The 22,529-nt window shown below is 34.2% G+C and overlaps 2 protein-coding genes across 2 annotated transcripts in view; one reads left to right on the top strand and one right to left on the bottom strand.

Annotated features, from left to right (window-relative positions):
- Window positions 1-22,529, bottom strand: part of LOC115441532 (REPTOR-binding partner) — a 35,376-nt gene that overhangs the window by 11,177 nt on the left and 1,670 nt on the right. Inside the window, 1 exon segment of the mRNA XM_030166389.2 lies at window positions 8,386-8,524. Coding sequence (XP_030022249.2) covers window positions 8,386-8,524 — 139 coding nt within the window.
- Window positions 1,858-3,090, top strand: LOC119193832. Its single transcript, XM_037447588.1, has 2 exons — window positions 1,858-2,490; window positions 2,960-3,090. The coding sequence occupies exons 1-2, from the start codon at window positions 2,203-2,205 to the stop codon at window positions 3,047-3,049; spliced, it is 378 nt and encodes a 125-aa protein (XP_037303485.1). The 5' UTR covers window positions 1,858-2,202; the 3' UTR covers window positions 3,050-3,090.

Here is a 22,529-nt window from a genome sequence, read left to right as displayed (position 1 = left end):
CAGTGAAAATATCACGTCTTCCATAATTAAAAAATAAATTGCCTGTAGGACAGAAAAGCAGATGAAATTTGAACCATTGTAAATTGTTATGTAACTAACCAACAAACAAAAAACTACCCAAAATTTTAACAAATGTTTACATAATTTTGGATTGTGTCTAACAATCAACGACTTAATTTTTCATAAAGAAGATCAACCACGAGAACTTCTTACACCTACATATTTTTATCTGGCATTATATTTGGCTGTGGTACGCTACATTGCGCCACAGTGATGCCGCCACTCATTAACCGAACGATTCAAGTCACGATTGCCAACGAGACCAAGTCGACACGATTTGCGTGACGACTAATTAGCATTCAGAGTGCGGTACATTCATTCACTTGCCTCGCAACTGCAATGTTTGATTTTCCTTTTGTTTGGCGTAATGAACCATCTGAGCGGTAATGAACGTCGTGCCGTTTTCAATAAACGATTTCAATCTTAATCTTCGATCTGAACGTGAGAATGAACCAATCAAATTAAGTCATTTGTAAGCATGTCAAAAAACTTTGTTCGGATTGGTCCATTTTCACGATGAATCGAAAAAAGTGTCGTTTATTGAAAACGGTCGTTACGTCATCAAAAACTGCGATCATACTCGTATGTCAACATTCTAATATTTAGCAATGAATTAGACGTTGAGTAGTGCCATAATTTTTATTTACGAAAATAAACCTTAATAGCAAAGTATATTATAGCATATTACCTACCTATTATGTTTATAAATAAAACTAGACTTTGCTCTTAACAGCCTTGTGTTATTATGGAACTAGATAAAATGTAAATCCATTGTTGATTCACCACGTATGTGTATATCGTTATTGTTTTAAGTCTATTATAAGATATTAATTATTATATTTGCATATTACGCGTAAACATAATACATATTACAGAAATAAGGGTTATTAATTTAGTATTTTAGACAGATAATGTCAATGATAAGTAAAAATCGTTGAGTAATAATAGCGAAAATTTTATGTTTTTATTATTTAGAATTTCATCAAAATTATTGATGGAAACTAATAATTTGATTCCCAGATCTTCCTTCTAAAATTGGAACTCTGAGAAACATATAAAAAAATAAGCAGTAAAATAACACAGCTAAAACCGTGAGAAACGACACTATTGTTGCGCAAAACGTGTGATGTACGAAATATGAAACGGTGGAGCAATGCAACTTCAACTGATTACTAAAGTAAAGTTAGCAGATAGGGGAATATTTGTGGTAATAATATACAAAGTTACATAGGAAGAATTCAATAAAAAGCCAGTGTGTTTAGAATATGGCAAAAATTCCGACACGACTCCGAATCGTTTTATTGTGATTGGTTGAGAGACGAACACGTGACCGACGCATTGGTGTCGACCAATCACAAACAGCGACATTAAACGACATCGCGTCGCGTTTTTTGGGCTTTGCCGAGTTCTGACATCCTTATAATTTTCCTTTGTATAGTATTCGAACAAGTCATAAGTCATGAACTACCATGTTTTCTATCACTAATAGGAGAGCTACTGTTTCTCTGAAAAATTATTCATTTCATTACAATTTAACAGCGTTTATTCCGGGGAAAAACTCTTGCGCGCAGACAAAACTGAGCAAAAACTAGTCTAACATAAGCCCCATTTGAAATTCTGCAGTGCTGTAAAACAGGCGGTTAGTTCATCTGCATTTTGTAAAAGAATAGTGATGTGCCAATTAGACATATCGATAAATATTTAACAGAATTGGTACTGCCGATCTTAGCCTGTAAGATGTTATGAGTCTATCGCAAAATGCATACAACTATTTAATAATAATCATGATAATAAATAATTAAATACAAACCATTATAACGCCATCTAGTGACATTGTCACTAAGTTCATTGTGTCTATTCCCGATGTAAAATTGTTATCTATGTCTCTCTCCAAAGTAAAAATGTTTAAGTAAAAGGGCCTTTTTCTATTTTCATATAGTTGTCACACAAATTGATATTGAATAATATCAAATTATAATAGGTTATGGGCCCAGACATCTTTGTCATAATTAAAAGTAACGAAAATTATAATACTTTCCGAGATTAAAGAAGATTAAGTTCGACATAACCTATACGAGCCGAAATTGCCGGCTGCCGCGTGCTCATAATTTTATTTTCAGCGATTTCAAATACAATATTAAAATGAGTGGATCATTATCGACAATAAATATCGAAAAATTGATTGGGAGAGAAAATTACTCCACTTGGAAATTCGCAGTTAAAAATTACCTGGAGCATGAAGAACTGTGGGAAACAATCGAACCCGGCCCTAATTATGTAGACGATAAGAAGCGTGATACTAAGGCAAAATCTAAAATTATCCTTCTGGTAGATCCGACGATTTATGTCCATGTTCAGGAAGCTACAACAGCTAAGGAAGTATGGCAAAATCTACAAAAGGTATTTGATGATTCAGGTCTTACGAGAAAGGTAGGTCTTTTAAGAACTTTGATAACAACTACCTTAGAAAACTGTGACAATGTAGAAGATTATGTGAATAAAATTATGTCTACCGCACATAAGCTCCGTAATATTGGCTTCGTTGTTGATGACGAGTGGCTGGGCACGTTGCTGCTCGCTGGTTTGCCCGACACGTTCAAACCGATGATTATGGCCATGGAAAGCTCAGGTGTGCCAATCACTGCCGACTCAGTGAAGACGAAAATACTCCAAGATGTAAAGGCTTCAAACTCAGTAGCATTTTATTCAAAGCACAACAATAAGTACCATAAGGCCAATAAAAAATCAGAGAATGAAAGGAATGATAGTAAAGGCCCGAGATGTTACAATTGTAACAAATACGGGCATTTTAGTAAACAATGTTATTTCCAAAAAAAAAAGCCTGTCCAAAAAATTACTAAAAATGATAATACTAATACTTATTTTGCTGCATTTCCAGTTGGTACTTCAATGGATGAGAACTCTTGGTATGTGGACTCCGGTGCCTCAATGCATATGTGTAGAAATTATGAATGGCTGTATAATGTAGCTCCAAGTCCTGTCCAAAGTATTAAAGTGGCAAACAACAATAGTGTTACAGTAAAAGCATGTGGCAATGTAAATATACAAATAAAAGATTCTAATGGCAAACCTCAGGAAATACAAGTAAGAAAAGTGTTATATGTATCTAACTTAACAACTAATTTGCTGTCTGTCAGTCAAATGACACAACAAGGCTGTGAAATAAAGTTCAAAAATAATAGATGTGAAATATATCAAAATAACAAATTAATTTTGACAGCAGTAAAACACAATAATATGTACAAACTTAATAATGTTTTTAATACAGTATCTGCATTGTTGTCAACTGCGGATGAAACTAATATTAATATATGGCATCAGCGAATGGGCCATCTCAATTTCAAAGATTTGCAAAAACTTGATGAATGTTCTAAAAGTAAAAAAATGTCAAAAAATCCAATTTGTAATATTTGCATAGAAGGCAAACAAAGTAGGCAACCATTTGTAAACAGTGGCACTAGAGCCTCCGAGCTTCTTGAATTAATTCACTCAGATATTTGTGGTCCAATGGAAGCTAAGTCTCTCGGAAGTGCAAAATATTTCTTGACATTTATAGACGATTATTCAAAAAGAGTATTCATATATTTTTTAAAGAATAAATCAGAAACATTAGAAAAATTTAAAGAATTTAAAAACTTTGTAGAAAAACAAACAAACAAGAATATTAAGATATTGCGTACAGATAATGGCAAAGAGTATGTGAACCATGACTTTGACCATTTCATAAAGACTGCAGGTATTAAACATCAGACCACAAATCCTTACACCCCTGAACAAAATGGTTTAGCGGAACGTATGAACCGTACAATTGTAGAACGGGCTAAATGTTTACTTCTTAATTCTAGATTACCAAAATCCTTTTGGGCTGAAGCAGTTTCTACAGCTGTGTATATCATAAATCGTTCTCCTACGAAAAGTCTGCAGTATAAATCTCCAGTAGAAATATGGTCAGGTAAAAAGCCTAGTTTGAATCATATGAAGATATTTGGATGTACTGCAATGGTTCACGTCCCTAAAGAAAGGAGACAAAAATGGGATCCAAAATCATCAAAGATGTTGTTTGTTGGGTATTGTGAAGATACCAAAGGATACCGCTTGTATGATGAAAGAAAAAAACAAATAATTAAAAGCCGAGATGTTATTTTTATTGAAAATACTGTACAAAATAATTGTGTTATCATGCCATTATCACAAAATCTTAATTCTGATGAGGACAGTAGTGAACATGAGAGCCTAAATCCCAAAGACTTAAATGTACCTGGAAATAATACTGAGTCTAATTGCAGTGATGATGATGAGTACATATCTGAGCATTCATCTGACAATGAATATGTTCCTGAGCCATCACATGACGATGAGTTGACATCTTCAAGAAGCAATATATTTTTGAGACCTAGAAACAAACAAGTAAAAAATAATTTATATAGCTACCAATGTCAACATAATGATACCTCAATGCCACTGAAGACAGCACAGTCAGTGACGGAACCTTTGACTCTTGAGGAAGCTCTTTCAGATGTAAATGCCATAGAATGGAAAAATGCCATGGATAGTGAGTTTCGCTCGCTTATTCAAAATAATACATGGACATTAGTCGATCTCCCGGATGGTAAGAGGATGATTCCTTGCAAATGGGTATACAAATTAAAAACTGATGCTGATGGCAATGTTGAGAGATATAAGGCAAGACTTGTAATTAAAGGATACAAGCAAAAAGGGCACAGAATATAACGAAATATTTGCCCCAGTGGTAAGACATACATCAATCCGATATTTGTTTGCAATGGCAGTCAAGTATAACATGTATATTGAGCAAATGGATGCTGTAACAGCATTTTTACAAGGAGACGTTGACCATGAGATTTACATGAGTCAACCTCCTTTATATGAGCATGGAACCAAGGTATGCAGGCTGAACAAATCTATTTATGGCTTAAAACAAGCTAGCCGCCAATGGAACTTAAAATTAAGAAATGCTTTGAAAGAACTAGGATTTACTAGCTTACCTGTAGATTCATGTGTATATTATAAAATTGAAGAACATAGTATGACATTCATATTAGTGTATGTTGATGATTTGTTGTTAATCTTTAACAATGAACAAAATGCAAAATATATTAAAGAGAATTTAAAAAGCAAATTTCATATGAAAGATCTTGGTATAGCTAAACATTTCATTGGATGGAAAATTACTCAAAACATTAATAGAGATGAAATATATATTGATCAATCAGCTTATATAGAAAAAATACTGCAAAGATTTAATATGACTGAATGCAAAACTGTAGCTTCGCCATGGGATCCAAACAATAAATTGCTACACACAGAACAGAAAAATGTTATACATAACCTACCATATCAAGAAGCAATAGGTAGTCTTTTATATCTAGCCTATGGAACTAGACCTGACATATGTTATGCTGTAAATAAATTAAGCAGTTATAATAATAAACCAGAATTTGAACATTGGATGGCAGTCAAACGAATATTACGATATTTAAAAGGCACAAAGAATTATAAATTACATTTCAAGAAAAATAATAAAGAAGAAAGAATATTTGGTTTTTGTGATTCTGATTGGGCCTCAGATTGTAACGACCGGAGGTCTTGTTCTGGATATATATTTATGTTTCAGCATGCACCAATTTCATGGTGTTCTAAAAGGCAGATTACAGTAGCCTTATCAACAATGGAAGCTGAATACATGTCCTTGGGAGCAGCTGTTCAGGAAGCTATGTGGCTGAGAAATTTGGAATTGGGACTTCAATGTGATATCAAGGGTCTGCCTACTGTAATATACTGTGATAATCAAAGTGCGATTAAATTTGCAGGTTCTGATTACTATAATGCTCGAAGTAAACATATTGACATACGTTACAATTTCATTAAAGAAAAAATCTCTAACATGGAAGTTGAAGTCCGCTATCTGGAAACTGAACGAATGGCTGCTGATGTTCTAACCAAAGCTATTAAGGGCAAGTTTGAAGATCGTTGCAAGATGATGGGTTTGCATTTAAAGGGGGGGAATGATAATAAATAATTAAATACAAACCATTATAACGCCATCTAGTGACATTGTCACTAAGTTCATTGTGTCTATTCCCGATGTAAAATTGTTATCTATGTCTCTCTCCAAAGTAAAAATGTTTAAGTAAAAGGGCCTTTTTCTATTTTCATATAGTTGTCACACAAATTGATATTGAATAATATCAAATTATAATAAATCAGATGCTTAACTCTTGGTCTCTCGTGGCTCGCCGGCGAGCCAAGACAGCTACATGACATTTGCGTGTGTCACGGGATTATAACCTTATATACTACATAATAAGGTTATTTTTCCGTCACACGCGTAGCTGTCAATGTTTGGCGGCAAACATTCAGCTACCTGTACATATTTGAAAATAAAATTTTGACAAGTCATGACGGGTTAAGAAAAAAATTTACGATGATTACCAACCATGAACTGAAGATATCTTTGTATACAATCCGCTTGCTTTAAAAATTGTTTTATGACAAATTGAAAATATAACCGAGGGTTAATGCAGACTCCTATTAATGAAAACATCTCGAGTATCCAATCCGTTGTTTCAAAGATTAGAATTTCATCTAAACTTGCAAACATAACTTCTTTATACTATTAACATATCTTTAGTTGTTACTAAGCGGGTGTTTTCTCGTTACCAATACCATCAAAACCTCTCTCCATGAACCGTGACATTGGATAAGCTTTCCTTTGTTAAGCTAAAAGGTGCGACAGATGCAAACATTTGTTGCAAATTGTGCTTTATTATGACTAAAGCTAAGGGTGGATCTGAATTGTTCGGCAACCTTGACGATCATCGCAGAAGCCGGCTGGCGGATGTCAATTAAGTGGTTGCAAATTTGATTTACATATGAATATTTACGTGGGGTAAGTAATATTTATTAAATATTGTATAAATTCATTTTGTGACCAGTTTTGTTCATAGTATAAAATAGCTGATTTACGGGAGTAGTATCGGTCTTACCTACTCTCAAAATATAAATACGCAGTAAATATTTGCGAGTTCCTCAACAAACACTTGTTTTACAATGATTCAAACTCGTCAATCCTGCGACTCGAGTAATCAACTTAATATTTATTAAAACCACACCAAAACATTACAATATCAGATGCGATAAACTTGTACATCGAAAGATATGATAGTAATGACAAATAAAACAAAATCTATATATATATATATATATACTAGCTTTTGCCCGCGGCTCCGCCCGCGTTATAAGTTTTTCAGGCTAAAGTTTTCCGTTATAAAAGTAGTAGTTTCCCGGGAGCCTATGTTCTTCCCAGGGTCTCAAACTGTCTCCATACCAAATTTCATCTTAATACGTTGGGTAGTTTTTGAGTTTAACACGTTTAGGCAGACGGATGCAGCGGGGGACTTTGTTTTATAATATATTTTTTAGAACTTTTTAAGAGGAACAATCCCGTCATACATCATGGTTGCATAACTTTAACCGTTTACGCAGCGCACGCAACGGACGCTCTCAAAACTAATAAATTGTCCCCGTTTTATCAACATGTTTCATTACTGCTCCGCTCCTATTGGTCATAGCGTGATGATATATAAATAAGAGCACTCCACGAAAGGGCTATCCAACGCAAAAAGAATTTTTCAGTTTGGACCGGATTTCCTACTGCTCCGCTCCTATTCGGTATAGCGTGATGATATATAGCCTATAGCACTCCACGAACAAAGGGCTATCCAACGCAAAAATAATTTTTCAGTTTGGATCGGTATTTCCTGAGATTGGCCATTACTGCTCCGCTCCTATTGGGTATAGCGTGATGATATATAGCCTATAGCACTCCACGAACAAAGGGCTATCCAACGCAAAAAGAATTTTTCAGTTTGGACCGGTAGTTCCTGAGATTAGCGCGTTCAAACAAACAAACAAACAAACTCTTCAGCTTTATATAATAGTATATAGAAGTATAGATAAATGAATCCCTATTTCCCTTGGTCACGCCATCACGCGTGAACGGCTGGACCGATTTTACTATTTTTTTTTGTTTTTGTTAGTTTTGTTATTTTCAGTAAAAGCTTCTTTTATAAAAGAAAAATTAAAAAAATTGCGAACTATCAGTGTTTGACAGAATGCGCGCTGCAAATTCATAGTTAAGACGGGACAACGTCTGTCGCGTCAGCTAGTAATAGATAATAAGCCAAATCAATTCCACCATCGATAAATTTTAGTATCGATACACAGATCGTCTCGATACATCGCGTCGCATCGCTAGATGTAAATATCCATATTCACACATACCGAGTTTGGCCTTCATGTCCTGTTTGTCGAGCTGCGCCTTCCTGCCGGGCCGGCGGCCGCGCTTGCCCCCCTCGCGTCTCTCCCCACCCTCCGCGCCAGACGCCCCCACTGAACCGTACACCCCGCCGCCCAGGGACTCCTGTAACATCACCATATTATTCTTACTATCATCATAATAATATAAACGCGGAAACTGTCTGCACTTTAAAGGCTGAATCACGGAACCGATTTTGATGTTTGGTAAATAGGAAGCTTTAACAGGAAGGACATTAAGGGTATTTTTAAAATATTTATAGCAAACTAAGTTTAATTTAGGCGAAGACGCGAGCAAAAGCTAGTAGACTACGCTTCGCTGGAAGACTGAAAAGGTGCGTTATCACCCTTTTGAGCATCCTACAAGATAGAAAGAGACGTATCTCTTCTACTGTGACTATTAACCAAAAATAAGTATGTCAATATTTATTGAATATGAACACAATATTGGTGCAATTCTTGTTTTATTATATTTTCAAAATGCATCATATTTACATTTTAATCTATGCATATATTCATACCATTTTTGCATTCTAATGCTCATGACGTTCCAGTTTTTTTATCATTTCGATATCCATCAATACATTTAAAATATATTATCCATATAGATTGCTTGTATCAATGTATGGGTTATTTGTCAAAGTACACCCTGCCACTCAGTGACGCCTAGAAATGACTCATTGTACGTTAAATTAATGGTATAACTTTTTGGAAGGTATGTCGAATGTTATCCTCATATCGGTTATTCGTGTTAAAATAGTTTCGAGTGTCAGTATTGCTAACAATTCGTGCAGGGTTTGTGATTTTATATTTCCTTAATAATCAGTTATATTGATTTCTGTATGTAAAACAAAAGTAATTTGTAATTAAGTACAATAATATAGTGAGGTTTGTGATTTTATTTTTTTATAATAATCAGTTACATTGTTTGCTATACATAAGACAAAAGTATTTTGCAATTAACATATAGTGAAAGTATACCATAAGTAGGAATATGCAATTATGCATTAACGTGGGAAATAACGCAAGTAGATTTTGAATTAACATCATTATTGTCCTATTATATTATCCGGACTGGTTCCTACAAAGTGCTAGCATCAGGAAGACTTAAAAAAATTCCATGGTTGAAACATTGGACCGATCACACACTGCAATGGATTAGGAAAAGTGGAAGGAAGAAAACTGAAATCTTTAAAAACTTGATGCCACACTGACTACTGAAAGCCGAATTGCTCATCCAGCATGGGTCCGCTGGTATGTCAAACCCTTAATAGAAGTCAAATCCAAGTGGCAAAGCGTCCATATAATCCGATTCCTACCGGCTTCCCTTTTAGGTTTATTTACGTTTGCCTTAGTTTTTGTTTTCTGTTAAATTGGTCGTTATAACTAAGACAATTTTTTTGCGTCGGATTACCTTTTAAAAATTTTTACCCTTCGCCACTGAAGCCTATGATACAAGAATAAATAGATTACGCATCACCTATCGAGGAAGTGCGCAAAACCATTGACAACAACTTCCACATTAGGTATCACCCGGAACTTGAACTTTAATGACATATAAATACGTGTGACACATGATCACAAACACTATGCAGGTTGAAAGGAAAATAGAATATCAATTTAATTATAAAATAAACATATAACATGCTACACCCGTGAAAAGAATATGAAATATTATTTAAAACGAAAAACTGCTCTTTTTTAGTAAATTTTAAGAACTTATTACGTCAATTGTTATAACTTTTAAGACAATTTGTATTGTCGCAGTATGCGTAGTGTATTTACGTCCTTCATTACTGTCCTTAACGACAACAAGCATCCATACAATTACGTCGCGAAACACAAGTAAAAAAAACATCTATTCACAATACAGTACCGGTTCGTTGACACTAAAACCTTCTTGACTGCGCGTACCGCAATTATTATAGAAACGTGTTGAAATATCTAAATGCACATCTTTAAAACGTATGCAATAAGGTTCAAAATTCAACGGCACGCGGTACAATAACCTTTTTGTTTAATACCGTGACAGTCGGCATTGGAATAAGCGCTAACTGCTGCATTTGTTTATGAAAAACAGTCTAAACACCTACGTACTTATAATAATGGTCAATTTTGTTTGTTCCAGTGGAAACAATTAAACGTCCAGTAAACTGAATTTGATATCACTAACAGTAAATAAAGTTACGATAACAAAATACGATAACTAAAATATTTTACAATGAAACCATTGTCAGCAACCACGTGTAAATGCTAGCGACAGCATTGCGCATGTATGAATGCATGACAAGATATCGAAAATGTTTCCAGGTGAAGTCCGCTACACAATGTTCTGCTTGTGTGACCAATAACTGCGTCTTATTTTTGTCATATTGTGTTACGATATCGACATGAAAGTATTCCCATAAGAGTTTTACTCATTGTTCCCAACATTTTTGGGTCAATCCTTGTATTTAGAACTTTATCGACTTTAAAGAGATCCTTTAGTCTACTTTTTAGTCATTTAAAATTTCTTTATAAATATCCATAATGTTTTTAAGAGTACATACTTATTTTAAAACACATGCACTAATAAAACATGTCTGGAGAAATTAAAACATCTCTAAAACGCTTAACTTAATTACATTTTGGAAATACGTTTTTTCTACAATAGCATAAAATATTTTCCATCCAACAGAAAAATCTATATAACTTTTCCATAATAATCGAATCGAGTAAACGTTTTATAACCGGTAAACAATAATGAACCTTAATATTCCACAATAACGAAAAATCCCAACATTTATAGTACTTATATAAACCTTAATGTACTTACGACTTAACTACATTCGCATCAAAAGGGACGGAGTGTTGCAATGTCATCGGCTCATGAAACATGACGTCCGCCGGTTTAAAAAAGAAGTTATTGAAACTGCGTAGTAAGCCGTCCACTGCGTAAGCGAGAAATTCTTTAAAGGCAAGTTATTAATAAATGCCATTTCATTTTGTTTGTAAACTTTTATTGCGACTCACGTTCTTGAATACATGTTGAAATATGGTAAAATTATTGTACATTGAGGGACACGCCGAAAGATTTTGAAATTTACTTACGTGTCTGTAAAATAGAAAAATATACTTCACAAATTCTATATTTGTATGTAACATATAGTTATATCTCATAGTAATTGTTTGGTTAGTTAATTTATTAGATAAACGCCCATATTTACTTACTTTTAAATTAGTTTCACATGATATGTTTTCAAAGCCATAGTAATAAGATAATAATTTTGTAAGGCCGCGTTTAGTGCTTGTGTAGATCGCAGTAACTTGTTTTGTAAATAGCGCGAGCACTTCGCATTATCTTTAAATTCGATATAATAGTAGTATATAAGCCGATATGAATTAACTTCGAGCGATTATATTTGTAACAGTATGATGTAACAGAGAAATTTAATTAAACACGTGAGTATTTTGATTTTATCAATTCAAAATCCTTGCTAATTGTTTATTTCTAACGTAGTTTATCATTTATTCATTCGTTATTTCCAAGACAAATTTCAAATTTTGTTTTAAAAGAAGTTAGGCAAATGAGCAAGTCCCCTAAGGATACATTTGTCCACCACTTGTAAACGACCGACTGAGTCCCGCCCTTCAAGAAAAATAAATATGAACCCTAGATACCAAACTCATTGATTTAAACACAAAAAAACTTAATTTCCTCCTGGTATTCTGAGTTAAACTAAATTTTCAAGTGAATAAATCAAATTAAATTCACGTGAATTTTAAATCTATCTTATCATTATCAAAATAAAGTTAACAATTTGTTTGTTATTTTTTTTACTGCAAATTGTATAGATAAATATGATCTACGAGTGTCCATACATCACGTGACAGAGACGGCAGCCGCCGCTGTGTCTGCGTAGTACACAAACGTATCGTGGGTGAACGTTATTAATAGCATATACATATAAACATATTTTCCCTTTCAATACATAATGTATAGCATTGATTCCCAAAGTGGTCCAGGTGTCCCCCAGGGGTCCATGAGTGACTCGACGGGGGTCTACGTCGGCGTGACCAAAAAATGGAAGTCACAATTCATAAGCGGGGGTCCTTGAAAAATATCTGGTTTTAATTGAAAAGAACTAAAATGTTGGCTTGACTTCTCGTATCAATGTATGCAGATAATATTTTAAGATGCTCATCAGCGACTGTTACATGTAAAAACTTGCATATTCTGGTGCATGCGGTAGAAATATTACTGCAGGGAGTTCACCGGAACCAGCAAAATTTTGAAACTTATCTATGAGAAAAAAAAAGTTTGTAAACCTCTGATGTCTAATATTAGATATAGCAAAACCTAACATAACTTTAGAGTCAATATTATTGTTTCGGAATGACGTTGTAACGCAGATTCGGCCGGTATCATTCTCATAGACAATTACATGAAGGTATTATATCCAATACGCGGCGATAGCCTAGTTGGGTGTGGAACGGACTGCCGAGACGAATGTCCGCAGGTTCAAATCCCAAGGGCACACACCTCTGACTTTTCTAAAAAATCATGTGTGTATTCTTTGTGAATTTATCGTTCGCTGTAACGGTGAAGGAAAACATCGTGAGGAAACCTGCACATCTGAGAAGTTCTCTATAGGAATTTCGGAGGTGTGTGAAGTCTACCAATCAGCACTAGGCCAGCGTGGTGGACTAAGGCCTAATCCCTCTCAGTAGTAGAGGAGGCCCGTGCTCAGCAGTGGGTAAGTATATAATACAGGGCTGATATTATTATTATATCCAATCAGCCAGACTGCCCTAGACCCAAAACTCCCCTGTACATAATCATCTTGCGTGAATCCCTAACAACGCCCTTCCATCTCATCTGACATTATAGATAATAAAACAGGTATTGATCTTCCACCTACAAACAACACTCTTTTACCAAAAATAAACACAAATTACCTATCTCATGAAAATTCTAGTGTATAACGAACAACTACCTCAATTACTAGTAATTTTATTAGGCATTTGGCACACGAAGGTGAAATCGTTTTGACCATCATTAGTGCGCACCAGTAATTCACAAAGATATAAATAAGTCATGGCTTATGTACATGTGAACGTAATGTTATATAACAAGTTATTAATACTGCAGATACGTTTAATTGCGTCGTAATTTTAACCGTATGGCGATAACAAAACCTAGATAATTCACACAGGTATGGTAATCAGTATCACAATTGGCTGATTAGAATCTGTTTCCTTAGTGATGTTTCTAACATGATTAGATGAAGGTACGGTCCGGTTTAATATAGCATTCAAGTTCAATGTTGTACAAAACTTGTTTATATTCATGCCAATGAGACATCTACAGAGTGTTACAGAAATGTGGTCGAAAGCAAAAAAAAACCTCTTTAGATCTTAGTCTTAAAATATAAGGGGAATGAAATTTAATTTTACAATGCAGCTTCATTCATTTTGATTTCTGTTATTCTAGCTTACCTGGACAGCTCACTCTTTGAAATGTTTCGAGAGAATTCTAGAGAGCGATTCAAGTAAAACGTAAAAAATGAAATGGAAATTTCTGGAACATAAAATAACTACGTTTTATTTTTTGTGTTTTGTTGTTGTGTTGCACTGGATTAAACAAAGAGATCGATAGCAAGCATTAAATTGTTACAAGACTTTATAATTTAATACTTTAAAATTAGACTTAGAACCATTACATGACATACCGATCAAGTTGTTGCATTTTACAAGCGGCGAGATTTTACCATTTCGTTTGCTGTCGTTTTGAACTATTGTAAGCTTAAAAACCAGATGGCAATAAAAAATATACAAAAATTAAAATTATTCAAATCAACACAGATTGTCGTCAGTTCGTCATCCAATGTTACACATAAATCAATATTTGGGAATACCATCTGGATACAAAAATATAATTACTGTTGATCAGATAAGGAATTTCTGCGGCAAATCAAGACTGCAGGTCATTGAACTTGTTTAGACTTGTGCCTAACTACAATTAGGATCAAAGTCAAATTCCATAGTCAATAAGTCAGACATTTTCGATAAGAGCCAATAAACAAAATTGTGTAAATCATGAATGTTTATAAATATGTGGCAGTGACACATTTATCAAGTTAATAAATGACAGAACCATTGTAATGGGTTTGCAATATATATATTTTTTGCCCGAAATAGCCATTACGCATTTAAAATAACTACCTACAGTAAACACTAAAAATATATATGGAAACCTAGATATTTCCATAAACAATCACCTTGTATATGTAATTTTGAGCATATTCTTTTTAGGAATTAGCTTACAATACATTGACCAGCATTTGAATTATCTCGCTAACATCACGAGACAAATGTAAGGCTGACGACTTGAGGATATGTGTACTGCGTCTTTGCTCTTACTCTTCGGGGATAAAGGTTTGTATTTGTGTACGTAACTTACTATGTATGTATGTATGTTTGTATGTATGTGTGTAATGGAACAGAATTACAAATACGCAGTTCCAAGTTAGGCACGCAAATACAAACACACTTTATCTGTAATGTCTGTCTAAATTTTTTACGCCTTGGGAGACTTATTCTAAAATTAGACATGACGTATTAAAATTAATGCGTCGTAAGCTAAGTGAGATAGGTAGGCGGTGTATTGATCTAAAATAAATTTAAGTCTACTGTTTAAAGATAATAATAAAATTATTTTAAGCGACTTTAAAAAGAAGATTCTCAATTCGAACTGAGATTTATTATAATATATTTAGAGGTATATTTAATAATAAGATAGGTAATAACCTCCTCCTTTTTTTGAAGTCGGTTAAAAAAAAAGAATAATACGATGATTACTTTGAATATTTAATTATTACAGCTAGAAAACCGTATGGCAAATTATATTATAAATAATAAACGAACCTGTTTGTGAATATTGGGGTCAAAATGAAATTAGACGTATTATATGATTTCCAAGGCATATTTTAGACAAAAAGTTGGTTTAAATTAAGTTAGTAAATTGGAAATACACAATAATTATCAAATATACAAAAAATAGTCCTTTACTAGCGATATAAGTTTTGTATTTAAGTGTTAATGTTTACGAAGCTATTTTTCTGTAATTCTACACGCAATGATTAACACACTTGAGTAGATAGATAAAAGGTGTTTTCCACGTGAAATGTGACATCATGTGTACTGTAAGCTGTATTACTTACGCCCACGCAATAGTTTAAAAATTACCTTTAATTTTTACATCATTTCGGCATAACTAGTGGAAAAATACGCTTAACATTTATAGGTATTTATTTTCGTAGAGAAATGTTGTATAAAAATATATCGAAATAAGCCGGCTTTTTCAAGGTTAGTTACAATTTTCGGGTACTTACTTACTGCGTATGAACGATCTAGAAAGTTTTAAGCCAAAAGAATGCATTCTATACAAAGAAAGTGCGTCGGTGCATTTTATTTCCTTTTATAGCTGGTACTTATTTTATTGTAAAATGTAACAAAGATAATTGTATACTTACCTATGTAACTGTAATTAACACAGTTTGTGTACACAAAAAATTAAGTTAATCATAACAACGACCTTGTGCTAAGTTTTCGACAATTTTGATGGTTAATCACGTTTTATAAACACAACAAGATAATATTATAAACCTACCTACATTTCAACATTAGAAAATAATGCGCCATGACCTAACCCATGAAAGTTCATATGCAGCATATGCATACAACCGGCAAACAGCATACAATGTTGCAAAACGCACAAACAAATACGCAGTTAATATCGTTTCTCAGTTAGCAACAAATGACCGGCCGGGTTCTACACAACTGCGTCGCAAGTCGCCGCCGCGCCACACGGCGTAGTAACAGTCACTTTCCTAACCCAAAATTCCGTTTTAAATCACTGCAGCGAGCACTTATTCGTTAATTTTCTATAAAATGTATGTAAAACACGATTTTACTTACGCGTTGTGAACAGTGAGCGCCCGTGTCCGTCTCGGCGTCTGGCTCGTCACACACTGCGACTGCGCGCCGCGTTGCGCAGTGGGAACGACCGAGCTCTCTTATTCGTTTTTTAAAAAACAACTTTTTTCTGACAGGCACCAAAGGCGCACTTCCCACGGCGCAGTACACACTGTCGGGACAGAAGAGGTGTCGCAACTATGTTTATTGTAGTACTCCCCACCTCGGTCAGAGTGACCTTATCGTTCGGCTGCACTCGGCAACAGTCAATGCAATACAATTATGTAGTACTTGCGTTGATGTTTATGTCGCGGTTCAAACAGATTTTCGACTTTGTTAAATATGTCTTACAACGGGGGGAACTGAGCGTATCTGTTATGAGAAAGTTTGTATTTGATGTGTACTCAAGATACGATTTTCGAATATAAAAATGCAGTTGCCAGTTAGAAAGGTATTTAATCATTGGCCTGGTTCCAGCTAAAATTATATTATTAAAATAATCAGAGCGGTTTCATTTAGATGAAAAAATCTCTACACAAAACAGTCTAAGATATTTTTTATAGGGTGACGCATTTTTCGAAATCTACGCATTATATCGATCTATTCGGTAGGACCATTTGTGCGCTACAAAGACTCGTACATTATAAATGTCGGTTTTAGAAAGTTACTTTTATCTAAAGGGCCTATATATAATTTATTCCGAATTGTTCGTCCTTGAATCTCGGAAAAACGTAATAATTATAGATTTACAATTACTGGAAGGATATACAGAAAAGGCTCTTTTATCCTGCTATGTACATACCTAACAAACAATATTGTGGAATTTTGGCAGCCATCAAAACAATCCTTGCACAAATTTTGAAATTTTCTAGGGCTATCTTTTAAAAACAAGCTCTTAAGTCATAACATACATAATAATACATAACATCACGCATTTTATCCCCGAAGGGGTATGCAGAGGCGCAACTAGGGCACCCACTTTTCGCCAAGTATGTTCCGTCCCATGATGTGATAGAGGGCGAGCCTATTGCCATATCGGGCACAAATTCCAGACTCCGGGCTGATACTGAACAGAAAAACCCAAATATCACTTTGCCCGACCCGGGATTCGAACCCAGGACCTCAGAGCGCTATTGTACCGGACATGCAATACAACTACGCCACCGAGGCACAACTTTGCCACAAATATTGTTTTCCTTTATGATCATGTGACTAGTAACCATTTAATTAGTTTTGTTAATTCCAGAATATATTTATAGTAATAACCCGCTAAAATATTCTGAACTCGGCTATATCGTTAATTAGTCCAATTTCAGAACTGGGTCAGGCGCACCTCGCGTTTAAAATCAATAGAACTGGTAACCTACCTAGGTCAGCGTATGGAGCTATTTTTGTTGTGAAAACTTATTCAATTACTCCATATCAAAAAGCATTAAAAAACATATTTTTATTTCATTAAAATCAGTACAGAAGGTTCTAAGAAATACAAGGTCAATAAAATAAAATATTTACATTAATCAGCACAAATATTCTAAAGATATATGTTTGTAAATTTGAGGGTTTGTACAATATCTCTGAAATCACAGAAATAATTCTACGAATTCCTTCCCTAACATGGCGCTACACTATTAATGATATAGGCCATATGATTAATTATTGCGAATTAATTACATTTAGCTCCAAAAGGCTACCACGCGAGCGGAGACGCGAACAAATTTTAGTCACGAAGAAAGAAACGTTTAATTGCTCGCCATGATAATAGGCGTTTAACACGCATTACGTTGCTATAACCTATTTAATAGCGCATTGGCACGTTTTTATAGCGCGTTTCTATAGAAAATAGTGTAGTTAGAAAGTACAAATACCATTTAAAAGATTGTACAGGGTTTTATATTTCTCGATTGACATTTAATTTGACATGTTCTTTATAGAGAATCTGTCAAATTAACCTTTGAAACTTCTTTGCATAGACATGTCGAGTTTCGTATTTATAAAGGACCAAACGATTGAAAAATCTCCATAATAAAACAAATACAATTATTTGTATACGCAATGAGATGTAACCAAACATTTTTCTACAGTTTTACATAACACAAAAAAAGGGGGCTAGACTTTTTCAAAAACGATCAATTTAACCGACTGCAACATGACTAATACTCGGGCGGCAACGCGGTTTCGTGCACGTTCTACTGCGTAGTTAGTTGTAAAATATTGCGTTTCGCTCGTGGATCAGAACTGCGTATATCCTAACCTAGGTCAGGGAAAATATATCAAGGTGGTCAGGGACAATCTCCCATTATTGTCAAGTAATCGCATATTTTTCCGCTACGTAACTATGATATGGTTCGTTTATAGCACAAAAGATTATCTGGTTATTCTAGAGAGAAAAGTGGACTAAATATAAAAAAAAAAAAAAAAACTATAATATAGGTACATTTTATAGATATGCCTGGACGATCGGAAGGACTTTAAACCGCTGCCATGATCCGGTATGCTGGGACAGATAGCCGTGGTCCCATAGGGGACAGAATGCGGCCCATTGAAATGGGGAACATGTAAGGTGCGTTCGGCAAATTTCGGACGGTTTTTCGATGTGTTGCGAGGTGTCTCATCTTACATACAGACAGAAAAGGGTATTTTTTTTATAATATGTATAGATTTGATACACTATACTCAACCTGGGCCCCGGTGAAACTCTCATGCGGGCTGAATTACTTCGAAAATTTCAGCATACCTAAAGAACTTTCTTAAGATCACTTGAAATATATGCTAACCCTATAAGAATAAATTACACATTAAATTTTAATCACATTTTTAGACACTTGAGGTCTATAATGCATTTTTAATTTAGATTATTATATGCAATGGCAACATAACTATGACGTCGTGACGGCTCGTATTAAAAAAATTTTAGTACGGCCGGAATATACAAAAGAGACTGTAGTCATGTGTAAGGCATGGACGTTAACTTCCAAACAGTTTTAAACAAATACAATTAAAATAAACATTGGAAAACATATCTGATTGTTTATTAATAAAAAACTATTACAAAGCCCCACATACTAAAAGATAACATCTTAATCATTCGCATGCGCAAAAATGACAAGGCAATAATTTATTATAAACAACGTAAAATAACTGGAGTATATGCCGGTGCAGCAATAACAATCTGATTTACGAAAAAAAATAACTGCCTACAGAATTGATAAACAAGAAAACGTTAAAACATTGTTTTTAATTTCATAACTTCACTACAGAGATAAATTTATGCGTGTCCTGGGCAGCATATCGCACTCTTAATAAAATAATGACCCATTCCAAAATTTCCAATTTGTGGGAATCGTCAAACAACCAATTTCTGTTTGCGGCCTTTTAGTTTTTTTCCCTTTTTTTCATGCTATAGGTTTAATTTTTTACCTATCTTTAATAAGCTCAATTTTATACCAACTTCAAAAAAAGGTAGCAAACAAAAATTAGTTTTCCGACGACTGCCTCAAATTAAGAATTTTGAAATAGGTCATTATTTTATTAAGAGTGCGATATATGTGAAGCTGTACGCCAGGAAGTTGATTTCCTAGTTAGGTAACAATGTTGAAGTATCTTGCGCAAAAGAATTTGTCTACAATTTTTTTTATCACCATCCAGATAAACAAAAAAACACATTACGTACGAACTGGTTGCTATCGGAACCTTTTTGGCTCCCGCACAAAAGGTATCAGAGTCCGAACGAGTAACATGTGGGGCGACTCAATCCGAGTCTATTTTATACTTCAATGGCGAAGGGTTAAATTTTTCGAAAAGGAAGCCGGGGCAACAATTTTTTCATTTAACTTAAATTGCTTATAATATCAATTTTATTAATCATAAAACATTATTTTTTAAGATTTATTTGATATCGTCACGCCACTTTAAAATCAGTAAAATATCTATAATTATACATTCAAAATTATTAAAAACAAAGTGCACTAATTGATTGTGACATCTATTTTATTTCCCGCAACATGCATTTTTACCTCGCTCGCGGAATAAAACACCTCACCCAAATCAAAAGCCTCGAATATTACTTAATCAATCCAGTTTTAATTCTTATATCCTTATGAAAGTCACAAATAGAAATATCATAATATTTGTTGCTTCTACAATGCACAACATAATATACGCAGTGGCGTAGTATGGTTGAGGGGCGCGGGGAGGTTATGTTTTTTAGGGGCGTGACTTATTTGTTGAAACAAAACTTTTTGCTCTCGCTCGATGGTTTTGGCGGGAAATTTATGGGTCCGCTACGGACAGTAACAACCAACGCTACGTCACTATATACGATCAATATGGGAATATGGCATTATTTGCTGAACTGATGCTAATTTGAACTGGCATTTATAGCTCACTGATAACTGAAGAATGATGAAAACATGATTCACGTACTCCAGTTACTGTCCAGCGACACCAAGTACGCAATGTGCAGTCGAGTGTGCCGACGCCCGACACGAAGGGATTATAGAACGCTATCTTATCTTGGGTCTTGTTACAAGTTGCAACTAAGGCGCAGAGCATACGATAGCAATATGTAGTTCATTGTACTTAAAAATAATTATAAACAGTTGTAGTTAATCAGGACAGGAAACTAATACTATTTTTTCATAGCATAAATCACAAGTTGTGTACTTGATACATTAGAATTCGATTTGAAAAATATAGAATCAAGCAAAAATGCCATTTCATTTTTTTCCGGCTCTAATACAATGCTTCCAATTTTATTTTGTCTATAAGTAAATTTTATACTATAGTTTCTTGTTTGAAGTTTTTTTAAAAGTTTAAAAATATAATTTAGTACTTAAAAAGTGGAGTCAAGTCCCACGGAGTCTAGGATAATAGCCAACCTATAAATCCATGATTTTGTCTTGAGCTCTGAGACGTTTTAGTCTTTTAACATTCCATTATTTATTACCCATTTAAATTTTGTTTAGCTTAGCACTTCTAAAGATGCGTAATAACTTAACAGGCGACAAATAGGCAATACCGTGCCGGCGGAAATTAAAAGAGGGGAGAGATTCGAATTGCACGATGCTCTCAATAGATTGATTGCACATTCAACAGCATCCTAAATGGGTACAAATTGCGTTGAAAATTTTTCTTTTATGATATTATGTCAATAGGCTTTGGTTATGTAACATCTGTTATGATCTTTGTCTTGTCAGCGCCAAAAACTTAAGCTATTAGGCAGGCCATCATAATTATTGCGTTCGGCGAGACATTTTATTTCTTATATTTAAAGTTGTTTAGATGACTTTAAACTTATCATTAAATGTACCAATCGTGATTTCCTAATAGTCGACTTAGTATAATGTAGTCAATGTAAAACAAGATTTGAAGGTAAATTAATAATCTAATAATTTCGGCAAAAAAGTCAAACAATATTTCTAAAACAGTAGCCTTGTTTAAACAGTCCAGTGGGGCACAACATTTCCTTTTTAGTTATTGATGTGAATTATTTAATGTAAATTATTAATAGAGCATATGTATTCACCGGTCCTTTGAAGATAAATAGGTCACATTTATATCTAGGTTGTATACTCACACTCAGCCGTATCAATGATACGGGGCCCCCAAGCTTTGGGGCCCCTCTTGCCCCATACCTACGTTAAACTAAGCAGGGCCCAAAAGTTGATATAGGACCCCTCTATAGCAAGCTATGCTACTGCTCACATATTTATATATAATGGCTATTAATCACATCATAACATTAGAAATATTAGTTGTATGATTTTATACAAAATATGCAGTGTTAGTTAACATTATGGCCTAGATAAGTACAGAGAAGACTTAAATAACCAGACAAATTCTTATTAAAAAGGGCTTTGGATAATTGACAATTTATACAACTGTTTGTATGAAAAGAAGCCATATAAATACACAAATAAATAATTAATAAGGTTTTGCTTTTTGCCTGTGTTAATGACAGTCAGACAGACTTCAAAATTGTTTAAGCAGTTTCCAAGTTTTATAAAAGAGTTTTATCCATGGTTTCAAAGGGTATAGTCGCAGATCTGTGTAACTGAAGTTTAGTTATGCGACTCACAGTATTTTTAAATTACTCTTTGAGAACCACATGCTTAAAAACCAATCAATAAAGAATTTAAACTAGTTTTGAAAGCATC

The sequence above is a fragment of the Manduca sexta genome, chromosome 7, assembly GCF_014839805.1.
Source record: "Manduca sexta isolate Smith_Timp_Sample1 chromosome 7, JHU_Msex_v1.0, whole genome shotgun sequence".
In the NCBI taxonomy this organism is placed as follows: Eukaryota; Metazoa; Arthropoda; class Insecta; order Lepidoptera; family Sphingidae; genus Manduca; species Manduca sexta.
The sequence above is the reverse complement of the archived record's forward strand: the minus strand, read 5'-3'. Positions and strand labels throughout refer to the sequence as shown.

Excerpts from the sequence above, each read along its gene's own strand:
- LOC119193832 (XM_037447588.1), top strand. The coding sequence starts at position 2,203 with ATGAGTGGATCATTATCGACAATAAATATCGAAAAATTGATTGGGAGA. Across the intron at positions 2,491-2,959 it reads ATTCAGGTCTTACGAGAAAG|TTGGTACTTCAATGGATGAG; the intron begins GTAGGTCTTTTA and ends CTGCATTTCCAG.